At 33.3% G+C, this 13,170-nt stretch overlaps 1 protein-coding gene across 4 annotated transcripts in view; it reads right to left on the reverse strand.

Moving 5' to 3' along the window:
* The window catches only part of LOC107818776 (MADS-box protein SOC1-like), a 29,125-nt gene extending 17,158 nt beyond the window's left edge, over positions 1 to 11,967 (reverse strand). For 3 of the 4 annotated variants that reach the window (XM_075256747.1, XM_075256745.1, XM_075256746.1), the window contains exons 1-2: positions 11,786 to 11,967; positions 11,352 to 11,539 (exon numbers count right to left, since the gene is read on the reverse strand). In XM_075256747.1, the coding sequence (XP_075112848.1) occupies positions 11,352 to 11,533 (182 nt within the window). In that variant the 5' untranslated portion in view covers positions 11,534 to 11,539; positions 11,786 to 11,967. 4 annotated transcript variants of the gene reach the window in all.
* Between the last annotated feature and the right edge of the window lie 1,203 nt (positions 11,968 to 13,170).

Raw genomic sequence — 13,170 nt, forward strand, 5'->3', positions numbered from 1 at the left:
AGGAATGAAGTTATTAGAAACAATGTGGGAGTGCCATCTGTGGAAGCCAAGTTGCGGAATCGAGGTTGCGATGGTTTGGGCATGTGAGAAGGAGAGACATAAATATCCCGGTCAGGAGGTGTGAAAGGTTGACCATAACAGGCTTGAGGAAGGGCATGAGTAGGCTAAAAGGTATTGGGGAGAGGTAATTAGGTAGGACATGTCGGTGCTTCACCTAACCGAGGATATGACTAGCAATAGGAAGATGTGGAGATCGAGAATTAAGGTAGTGTGTTGATAGGTAGTTATGAGTTTTTCTTAGGTTAACAATAGTACTATTAATATCCTAGTTGTTGGTTGAAAGTACTTCCCTTTAGTTAGTTATTATATTTGGTACTTAGCAACCACGTCCATTGTTTTTGAAAATTGCTACTGGAAACTGTTGCTATTTGGTGCTACTCTTTCTCCCTTTTATTGAAAATTGTTGCTTCCTGATTGTTACGATCTGATGCTACTTTTTCTCCTCTTTTTCCTTATCGTCTTTCTTCTTCTTCTTCTTCTTCTTCTCTTCCTTTCCACCTCCTTTTGAGCCGAAAGTCTATCGGAAACAGTCTTTCTACCTCTTCAGATAGGGGTAAAGTTTGATACATTATCCTCTTCAGACTCCACTTGTGGGATTATAGTGGGTACGTTGTTGTTGTTTATCTTTTTAATATTATTTTTGTTATATTAATATATAAAATATTAAAAATTAAAGATCCATAAGCTTAAGCAGAATGCTTCGAGGCTTAAGCATAACGTTTCGTTTCATACCCGCGCTTCTTATAAAACTGGCCAGGAGCAATTATATTTTCTTGATTTTTAATTTGGATGCAAATTAAGATCATGTTTGGAAAACCATCTAGGAGTTTTATTTGAGTCTAATTGGGTATAATTACAAAGTTTAACATGTTTGTCTGGCTGAGTAATTACTTGGTGAGCATGAAATTAGGTGTAATTACACTTTCTAATTCTCAAAAAGGAGGTGAGAATTAGTGGTGATTACACCCTATAATTATAAGGTAATGTAACTCTTCTGATCTTTTATTATTTTTATTTTTCGAATATATTAAGTACGTATTCTTTTTATAATATTTCTTTTTTATTTCTCTTATTCTCATTTTTTAACCTTCCAACGTGTTACTTATGGCGTGCTTCCATATAATTTTGCAACCTCTCTTTCTTATCTATTTTTTTTTTTCTTAGTTGCTATACACAATTTCGTATTTACTAGCTCTGTTTTCTACTCCTTAGTATGAAATAGCTATTTAAAAAATACCTCTTAAATTCATATTTATCCTTTGTAATTTAAAAAGTACAATAAAGTATGCATTTAATATTTTACTCATTTAAGTTGCTAAAAAATTTAATTCATAATTAAAAAAGTTGTTAATTATTTTAAGTTAAAATATTATTTATTTGAAAGATAGTAAAGATACTGATAACTCTTTCCGATATTACTTATCAATTTATAATTATCTAATGCTTTTATTTCTTAAAAATATAATTTAAATATCTAATGATAAATAATATTTAGTTTTTCTTGATATATGCATGTATTTATCACACATTAATGAGTTAGTACAAAAATTAAATTATTATTATAATTTTAATTAATTAATTTAAGTAATAATATTATTTATCTGGAAGATACTTACTTATAAATTTAAAGGTTAAGTAATAATAATAATATATATATATTGATAGGTTAATTGATGATAGGCTAGAAGCATGAATTTTGGTCTCAGTAGAAATTTATACTTATAATGTGATTTGTATGTTCAAGACTTATATCAGGGCCGCCATAATGAAACATGTAGCTTCGAAGTCTGAATAAAAGCTTCAATTGATCATCTGGGACCATATCCGGTGTTCGTGAATCGGCGTTGCATCCAAAAGCTGGAAGAAAGTGTATGGGATAGAGAAAAATGTTTTAGTGTGTCGCATAAGGCGTGGCATAGAGCATCGCATTAGTGCATAAGTTTGTCAGACGTTCGAGAAGTTCGGAGACTTGGATTTTTTAGGTCTGACATGAAAATACACTAATGCAACGAAGGGCACGTAGCAAGGTGCGACGCATTAGTACAGAAGTTTGTCAGACAAGCTAAGTTCAGAGAGTTTACAACCGAGCAAAATACACTAATGCGATGCAGAGCGTGTAGCACTATGCGACGCAGAGCGCGTAGCACTATGCGACGCATAAAGCGTAAAAAAATTTTAAGTTTTCCCATGTCGGGTCAAAGAGGGTAGTTTGATCCAGGCACATTCCAACTTGGTATAAATATATTAGAAACACGTTTTTGAGAGGACTTTTAACCTTTGGAGCTTTTTGTGATGATCTGATAGGTTATCTAAAGCTTTAACCCTTAATTCTGTATTTCGAAACTTCAAATAGCTTCTTTTAGCCTTTCTCAATTTGCGTGCACAATCCATGTCTTTTTCCAAAAGGCTTTTGTATGAAAAATTGATTAAAAATGTGAATTCGTGCCTTAAAATTTATTTGAATTGACTTCGGTCAATATTTTGATCAAACGTATCCGGATCCATATATTGACAGTCTCAGTAGGTCTGTATCGCGATTTGGGACTTGGACGTATGTCCGAAATCAAATTCGGAGGTCCCTAGCTTGATTTATCGTAATTTGTTGATAATATGAAGATTAAAGGTTTAAAGAACTTATAAATTTGACCGAAGTTTGACTTCGTCGCTACCGGGTCCGGATTTTTATTTCGGAGCTTGGTATAGGTTCATTGCTATATTTATGACTTGTCTGCAAAATTTAATGCAAAACGGAGTTAATTTGACGTGATTCAGATGCTCAGTTGTTAAAATGAAAGTTCTTAAATTTTATTAAAAATTTCATTCGTTTTGGCGTCCGATTCATAGTTCTATGTGTTATTTTTGTGTTTTGATCGTGCGAGCGAGTCCATATAGTATTTTGGGACTTGTGTGCATATTTGGTTTGGAGCCCCAAGGGATCGGGTGAGTTTCGGATAGGCTACCAAAGTTTTAAAACTTAAAAAAGCTAGTTTTTAGCTTCTGCTGGTTTCTGGTATTTCCTTCTTCGTGATCGCGAAGGCTAGTTAGGACAGTGGGTGGTTTTACTCAGTACGAACGCAAGGTTATGGACGTGAACGCGGAGTAGTGAGGGGAGTGCCCTTCGCGAACACCAACGCGAAGGCATAGCTTTAGAGAGGCGGGGGCTGGGAGATGCGTTTACTCTACGCGAATGCGGAGGTGAGGCTGGCTAAGCCTATGCGAACGCGTGGAGTAACTCGCGATCGCGTAGGCCAATCGGACAGTGCCTTGGCGAACGCGTCAGGTGTCTCGCGATCGTGATGAACACCTGACGCCTAGTCATTTAAATTTTTAAAAAATGGGATTTCACCCATTTTTCACCATATTTCCATTTGAGCTCGGCCTAAGGCGATTTTGAAGAGAAAAGTGATCACCAATTCATAGGTTAGTATACTTTAACTTATTTTCTTCCATTTCTAACATCACCCACAAATTCCTAGTCTTATCTTTGTTCTTCTATGGTAGAACACTAGGGATCTAGGAAGAATTGAGGGTTTTTGCAAATTCAGGATTTAGATTTCAATTTGGGGTCGAATTCCGAAACTAATTATATATTCGAGCTCCGGGGTGAATGGGTAAATAAATTTTTGTCCAAATCTTGAATTTTGACCAAGAGGGTACGGAGTTGACCTTTTTGAGTTTTGCAAAAATGTATAAAAATCCTAACTTTATGTATTGTAATTGACTCCCTTAGCATTATTTGACGTTATTGAGTCGATTGTGGTTAGATACGATTGTTTTGGAGGCGGATTCTAGAGGAAAGGTCTCGATAGAGCTCTGGGTTGACTTCGGAGTGAGGTAAGTATCGTGGTTAACCTTGACTTGAGGGATTAAGACTTGATCGCCTATTTTCTATGTCTTTAAATGTGTGGGTACAATATATATATGAGGTGACGAGTACTTACACATTGTTATTGGGATAAAGCATGCGGGTGACATTTGTTTCCTTGTAATTTATTGCCTTCTTTAATTATGATATCTATGCTTAGATTAGTTTATTACTTACTTGATCGTTCTTTCCACATTTATGAACTATTTGTGATGGTTGAGTATTTTTGGAAGTTGAGATTTGGTATCTTGGAACCATTATTGATGTAAGGTTTATTCTTGCTTATTCTATCTCCCAAATTTTTATATTCATTAATACATGGTAAGGGAGAGTGTTAAAGCACGAAGGGTGATGTCGTGCCGTTTATTGCTTCATTTATTGATTAATACATAATTAGGAAGAGAGTTAAAGCACGAAGGGTGATGTCGTGCCGTATTTATCATTTTATGGAGAGGTAGAGAGTAAAAGTACGATGGTGATGTCGTGCCATTATTATTGTTTCATAGTGAGGTTAAGAGTAAAAGCACGATGGGTGATGTGACGTCTTTATTCATTATCTTTATCCATTTTCATTAGTTGATGATTTATTTGACTGTCTTATATTGTCATCCCGGTTGTAGTTATCGTATCTTGTTCCCCTTTCGCATGCCCCCTCCCATCTGTCCATACTAAATCTCTATTTATAATTTTGGTACATATATCTATGTTTGTACAGGTTAAATTATGTGAGTGTCCTGTTATAGTCTCGTCACTACCTCTTCGAGGTTAGGCTCGACACTTACGGAGTACATTGGGTCGGTTGTACTCATACTACACTCTACACTTCTTGTGCTTGGTACTGATCCCAACTGTACGTGAGGTGCATCAGCTCAGATTAGCACATTGGAGACTCGAGGTAGATCTGCTAGAGTCCGTAGACCGTGAAGTCCTCTTCCTTTTTCCTCATTTACTATTCATTTTATTCGAAACGGTTGTATTTATTTCAGACTATATTTGTAGAACCTCTAGAAGCTCGTGTACTTATGACTCCAGATCCGGGATTGTACTTAGATATGCTGGTTATTATGCCATTTCGTACTTCATTTTAGATTCATTTTAGTTTAATTGGTTTATTTACTTGAATTGTTTAAAAATTGGCTTAAGAATTACTCTAACGTTGACTTGCCTAGTGAGTAAAATGTTAGGCGCCATCACGGTCTCGAAGGTAGAAATTTCGGATCGTGACACTTTTGGAAAGCATTGGAGGTTTCAAGACACAAGATTTCATCTTTCTTCTACCAATTCAATACGCGAGTTTGGATTGTAATACCAAATTAATCTTTTCTTATTCTTTAACACTATTTGTGATGACTTTCTCCATATCTATGGAGTAGTTTATCTTAGGGTTTTATATGATTTGGTGACTTGATTATTGTTTATCGATTCGACTGTTTATCGATTCGACTACTATTTAGTTGCATGAATTTATTGGAGGAGCTTTGATATTAGTTGTGATTTTATTCTTTATAGTGTTTAATTGAAAGAGGAATATCTTATTGGATATTATTGCAGTGTATGCCTTAGTTTATTTTGGCGATTCTTTGAAGTAATCGAGAGAGCTTTTTGAGTTACCGTTTAAATTAAGATAAAGAAATATTCACGAGAAGTTTCTCTTAGATCATTCCTACCAATAGATTCTTGCAAGTTTCACCACACTTCACATTGGTTTATTTGGAAGATTTAGATTTAATCGAGACAGGAACCTGAATCAGAAGTATAAGCTAATTAGCTATTGAATTCGTGAGAAGCGATATAACCTTAAGAGTGAAATATAACAATGTCAAATTTAGGATAGCAGTCTTGCACCTATCATGGTAAAACATTTATTCTTCGTCTTGATAATAACCCATTGCTCTACTCTCTAGTTTTCTGTGATCAATTGTTAATTGTTTTAGTTTTAATAGTTTATTTTAATTCATATTCATTCTAATCAAAGTGTTAATCATGCATCCTGAATAGCGTTAAACCAGAAATTACTTAAATACTATTTAAATTCAAGCATTATGGAGACAATAATTAAACTAGTTATACTATCTTTGACTAGCAAGCATCAATTTCATGTTGTGCTTTGCGCTCGTCATTAATTTAAAAAATATTTATTTAATTATATAATTACACTTGTCTAACCAAACATAACAGTGAAAATTATACTGTAATTGTGTTCTGACAAATAAACAGGTCATTGTAATTACTAATTACAAAGTGTGAAATTACTATATTGGCAATTACACCGTCAAGTAATTGCACGTGACTTTCCAAGCCAACCCTAAAGGTAACGGTGACTATTCAAGCCCCTTTGAAAATTCCTACACACTTGATGAGGAAAGGTGTAACCTTTTGTACCATTAGCTATATTAGTATCTATTTGTTTCTTTATTCATAGATCTTAAAACGCCACATGAGTGGTCGCATGGACTATGGGCATGGGAGGTTACTTTTGAAGATTATTTTCATTACTATGCAAGTTTGAAAATCGAATAAAACATGTCACTTGAACTTTTATTGAAGGCTACGTACTACCCATTTTGTGTGTTGGAATTTATGTTTGTGCCGAGATGTATGAGATTATGAGTGAAGGTCATGGTTTCTTTCAAATTGATATTATAAGCATTCAAGGTTTTTGAAAGTTTTGAACCTTAAAAGAGAATTTGAGATTCAAAAAAATAAAGAATCGGAAGGGATCAAGGGATTATGTTGGCAAACCCACAACAATTGTCTACAAAATTAGGCTATTTAGTGAAAGGTTCCAAACAATGGAATTATTGAAAAAATTCTTGTGGGTTTGCTTGAGAAATTTGTGTAAGATGTTTTCACTTGAGGATTCCAAAGATCTCTAAAATATTAATTTCTGTTAATGAAATTTAATAACGCTTGGCGAACTATTGAGAAAAGGTGGACCAGTAGAGATGAGAAAACAAGTGAAAAGTCATTTGTTGAGATGACGCCAAATGAATCAACCGAAACCTTTGCTGTATATGCAAGAAAAAGAATCAGGCTGAGAAGGTTTATTGGCATAAAGGTAAACGACCCAAGTGTTTAATTGTAAAAGATCTGGACATAAGTAAAAAAAATTGTAGGTTTAAAAAAGAGCATGCAAATATGGCACAATAAAGAAGAAACTCTTTTAATCAAGGATATTGGTGAGAAAATTTAATCAAGGATATTGGAGAGAAAACCTCTAAAGAAAATTTAATCAAGGATATTGGTGAGAAGTGCATCAATCAATAATTGGAAGTTGATGACAAATGCAACAATAAAAATTTGAGCGAATATCCTAAAACCCCCTATACTAATATGTTTTTGTCAGTTACTTAAACTATCTGGTGTCCCCAAAACCTCCCTTAAATATATACCTTTATATATTTTTTTAAAACTTGTCAATTATTTAACGGAAAGCGTGATAGTATAATCTAAATGTCAATTTGATTAAGAATTTTAACTAATAATCAAAAATAATTAAATGGGTAAATGTTTGGGGGTTAAAAAAAGAAAGAGTGTGAAGGGATAAACACACGGTCACTTGTTAAAAAAAAAAAGAGAATTTCTTTCATCTCTTCCTGTAATGGCTACACCATGTCTCAATTGTAATTTTTGCTATTAACAATGGATTTTTCCCATTAACCTTCGATTTCACTGAAAATTTTAATTAAATACTAGCTTTGGGATTAAAAATGTAAGGTTTGGTAAAACTTTCAGTTAGGGTTTGGTAAAAATAATAGGCTTTTGGTGACTAAATTGTGTTGAAAGAAGAAGACCTAAATGAAGATAAGAAAAAAATTTCAATATGAAATCCTTAAGGAGAAAGGAAGAAGAAAGATTAAAAAAAAATGAAGAAGAAAGCTATACATAATGAAAATAGAGAGAAAATAGAAAAATTGAATTTATAAAAAAGGTTAACACTAGCTAACCATTAGACACGGCCAATGAGGCCATTTCTCTGTATAATTTCATCTCCTTTGTGCCGTTGGACGAGTTATCTTACATATTTTTTTAATTTTTAATATAAAGGTGAATATAGTTAAGGGAGATTTTGGAGACACCAAATAATTTAAGTAGGTAACTGCTATAAACGTACTAGTTTAGGAGGGGGTTTAGAGTAATCAAGAGTTTAGTAAGTACCTGGGCTTCCTTATCTTCTGTAAGAGACCAACTCATAAGGACTTTCAGTTGTTGATATTAATACAAGATTAGCTGAATGGAAGACCAACTTTTGAACATGGCAGGTCGCACTAATTTGGCTAAATCATCTCGTAATTGTATTCCGAATTATGTCTTTTTTAAGTGTTTATTTGTCTTAGATTTTCATATCTCTTGCTTCTATCTCAATGACATTGCGTCTTCAAGTTGATGTGGTCTGTGGTCACCTCCTGATGAAGTTATTGTATTCAACACTTCACTACTACTTATACTTTTAAATGTAAAGGGAATTGTCACATTTGTTATTCATCATATATGAGGAAAGCACTTCTCTATACTCTATCTAAAATCTCTATATTAATCATGAACATTAAGTAAGCCAACCAGTTCGTGCAAAGATACTATACGAAAATATTTCAAACTTAGAAAAATGATGAGGATTAAGAAAGAGGAAGATTAACCCCAAGGATCAATAGTAGGAAAAACTATATATAGGAATAAAGAAAGAAAAGAAGATATAAAGGGATAAGTGTTAGAAGTCTCATGCCGGTTGTGGAAAAGGTAATTGGTCTTCTTACATGATCCTGACAATTATCGTCTCATGAACTAGAAGTTTGGAGCAAAATAGAAGAATATTTAATTTCAAGGAAGCCTCGAAACCAATGTCCAATCTAAAGATGGAATCATTGGACAATTCAGTATTAAATTAAATTTAACAATGACAACTAAGGATTCAATGGTTTAAATTAAGTTGTGACACAAGTACCAATCATGTAGTAAGGCATTAAGGAATGTGTAATTGGATCATTGTTCTAAATTAAGTTGTAACACAAGTATCAATCATGTTGTAAGGCATTAAGGAATGTGTAATTGGAAGTGGAGGAGTCATATACTGGAATATTCGTGCATTAGGTTATGAAGAGAGTGTACTTGAATGTTTGAGCACTAGGTTATGTCCACGGACTCTACACAACAGTTCAAAGTGTTCAAAAGTACTTGGTGCAGCATTGAACAATATAAGTTGCCGTAGTGGTCCATATATCATCCATTTCTGAGTTTATGAGACAGTCAAAACAAATCTGATAAACAAGTAAGGATGTAACTTATATATAGAGCAAGTGCAAAGAATCTTTATTCTATGAAAGTATTTTAATTTGTCGTAGCAGGTAACCTGCCTTATTTTTCAGTGATACTGATCTTACCTTTTACAGACAGTTCTCGTTATGTTTTAGGTGACCTTTTCTTATTCTTTTTAATTAAGTCATCACCAAGGCTTGTGCCATTGGTATTGGAGGTTAGGCTCGACCTTTACTATATCTATTCACATGCAAAAGATTACAAAAAGGAGGGGACATGGACCTTAACCTCCGAAAGAGACGAGACCGATGAATCAATCTTCAAAATATGTTGGAAGAGAAAGGCCTATAGCTATACAACTCTTCCATTGCTAACTGTGAATTCAACTTACAAAGAAATTACTTTAGTCGTATCTTCTTCTAATATTAGTAAGTTGCCATTTGTCTAGTTGAAGATGACCCTTCACCTTTTTAAGAAGTTGTTGAAAAGAGTAGTAGAAGGTACGGTTTCACTAGAGGAGGCTAACTTAGCTAAAAAAATCTGCCACTTAGGTGACCTAATAACATACGAATTCAGTTATGACCATGTCAGTGGATAGCAGTAAAATTGAAAATTACTATAAAAATAGACGTTTGTGCATAACTGCATATAGATAGAAATCTAACTTAGTTAGCTTTCTTTTGTGACTATGTGGACTAATTAAACGAAAAAAGAGTTTGGTAAATGACAGTATTTCAATATCACCTAGATGAAATATGGCAACCAATACATGATTTAGCTGAAACATAACAAGAACTACCTGATCTGGTTTCTAATTTCCTTTAGTAGTAATGGAAGCATGGCTAATTTGGAGGGGTTTCTTGAGACATATAAAATTGATTCTTTGAATAAAGTACATGACAGATATGTTGCACGAACTCTTTAAAAATATTGTGGCATATAGGATCCTCCAAAATAGTATATTTTTTGGAGAATTCGACACGAGTGCAACAATAATTTTTGGAAAGTTCAAACAACCTAGCATGAAATACATGGATATCCACACACCAAAGATAAACAAAGAATATGAAGGATTTTATTGACAACAACGTTTCAATATAAAGTAAGTTAGAGATTGATTATATAAATATTCATAGAGCATGTCGATCTATTTAAATGGAAGTATCTTATTGACAAACATAGTACTAACATTTTTCGAGAACACATGGTACATATCTGCCCAAAAGATTCTCAAGGTTTGTTACAAAGGAAACAGCCCAAGAGTATGGCCTTCCTGAGCAAGACAGCGAGCATGAAATCAAGTACTAACTTGACAACTGGCTCCCAGTCTTCGCTTTGAAGTTCACATTATATCTCTTTACAACTCTAAACAAATCAAGAAACTCAGTTTACTTTTAACTTTGTCCGTGAATCATACCTTGCTTTATTATTTTTTGTCAACTGACTAATGCCTATTTTATCAAGTTTATGGGAAAGAATGACTCTGACTGACTGTACTTTTAACGAAATATTTAAATTTTATACCACGTATAGGATGACGATGCATAATTTTACTTCAACAACTGAAATAACAAACCCAAAATAAGTAATTACAAACATGATTTATATAACTCTAGTACTAATATTCCTTGAGTTGTCTTCTTATCATGACAAGTTTAACTCAATTAAAACTTTTGTGCTAAGAAGTTGATATTATTTCATTTTTTTGGTTATCGCATGACGTGAACAAAACTTACAAAGAAAAATTGAATATAAGTTTATTTTAGGGTGATCATAAAATGCCATTCAACAAGAATCTCTTAATTAGGGTTAAGTTGCTAGGTAGATGGACAGTGCCTAGCTTGTAGAAGCAATAATATATGCTTAGGGGAAGGTTCTCTTCGTGAATAAGATGTTCATAGAGTCATTTTAATTAAGTTGTACGTCATATAAACAACTCTCCTATATTATAGCCCATAATAAATGTCGGAGGTCAGACCCCTCGTCCCTATTTTATAGGTACGAAGATGAGATCTGATGAAAAGAAGCAAGAAAATCACACTTGATGACTATAAACAAATAATTGGGACTTAAACTCAATCAAGATGTTGGACTTCTGATGGAAAATGAAGGGAAAAACTGGACACAAATAATTAATTAAAACCACAGAAAGTAAGAAAGAGATAGTGGGTACCTAGAGCTGGCAAATTCATAGAGCTTTCCTCTTGGAGAAAATATAACTAATCCAACCTCCGCATCACATAGTACTGAAAGCTCAAATGCTTTCTTTAGCAAACCATTTCTGCGTTTAGAGAAAGTAACTTGCCTGCTTGTTGCGTTTTCTATACGCCTCATCTGAGTTTTTCCTCTCACCATATCTCCCTTTTGTAGAAGATATAAAAATCACCCGAATATAAAGAAGAAGATGTTAGTGCCAAATTAGAATTCAAAACAAGAAAAGATATATACATATATATTTGTGCAAGTATAAGGAAGAAGATAAAGGACAGTTGTTCCAATAGATGAAGAAAGAGAGAGTTTATATGAAGAAAGAATTTTGTACAAAAAATATGAAAATCAAATTGAAAGGCTTAATTAGTGTATATTGGAGGAGCAATGAGGACTTACAAATTTGGCAAAAAAACTCAGAAGCTTTTTGGTTGCAGGTATGAGGAAATATAGAAGTGAAGCTAAAAAGGGGAAGTCCCAAATCTGATGTGTGTATGTGGAAGAACAACCTAGCTGAAAGGGTAATAGGTGCAAATTTGCTCTTTTCTCAGCCCCAAATTGTGGTATATTATCAAAATGGAAAGAAAGAGACAACGCCAAATACTTTACTTATTCTAAATTAGGATGTGATTTATATACACTATATTAAATTAATATATATATATACACACACTATAGCGCAAAGAATTTTATATTATCTGTATAATTTAAACTATTTTAAAAAATTATCTTTATTTTTTGGATAATTATTTTCTTATTATACACAGTTGCTCCATTTATAATTACTCTTTAGCTAACCTACTAGTGTAAAAAATTGATATTATCAATGCACAAAAATTAAACGGTCGTTATTCCAAGAGTTATTTGGTATAATGGTGGGATATTCCATTCCCATGAGATTTCTTTTATATGGGATAACTAATCCACCATTTTAATATAAAAGTTATCCTAGAATTAACTAATCACATGTACTATACACTCTCTCCTTTTCTTGAGGTCCCCCCTTGAGAAAATGAAAAGAAAGAAAAACTAAGAGAATTAATAATTCAGAGAAAGACCAAAACAAAACATCATCTTTCATTACTTTATGCTAGTTTTGTAAACCTACAAACTTAACCCAAAAGAGAAAAAATGAGATGTAAAAGGATATTAGGCGCGTGCACATATTAAACCATGTTTGGAGGGATATAGCCAACCAAGCAATATATTGCAAGAAGGAGAATTGAAGTAAACAGTGATAACAATGGAAAGTTCGTACAACGTTAATTTACATCAATATGTCAATGTCAAGAGTAGTAGTAGTATGTACGTCCCAATGAGAAGTCGAAAACGCATTGGTTCTGTGAGGAGTTTTTAGGACTACTTTCCAATATAGTAGCTGTTATAGTCTTGATGTGAAAACTCTGATCTATTTCCTTTCCTTTATTGTAGCTTTTTGTGGAGGTGAGAAGAGCGTACTGTGTCTCAGTATCAAATGGCTGGCATTTCTTTATCATTTCTTCATCAACTATCTTTTCCTTTTTTTCTTTTTTTTTAGGTCGAAAATATCCTCACTTTAGAGAGTAAGGGAATATACTATACTATAGTTTTTTTTTTCCTTTCCATAAACAGTAACAGAAGGGATTGTATTCTACGAGGGGGAATATTCTACTCTATCTTTGTAAAAGAGTGTCCGAAACCAAAGTGCGATTCTTTTGGACAAATAGCATCTTAATAGGTATAAAAAAAAAGATGATATTTTTATATATAGGTGCTTGTATGAGTCCTTTAATCGAGTCCCTCTT

The sequence above is a fragment of the Nicotiana tabacum genome, chromosome 7 (assembly GCF_000715075.1).
Source record: "Nicotiana tabacum cultivar K326 chromosome 7, ASM71507v2, whole genome shotgun sequence".
NCBI classification, from domain to species: Eukaryota; Viridiplantae; Streptophyta; class Magnoliopsida; order Solanales; family Solanaceae; genus Nicotiana; species Nicotiana tabacum.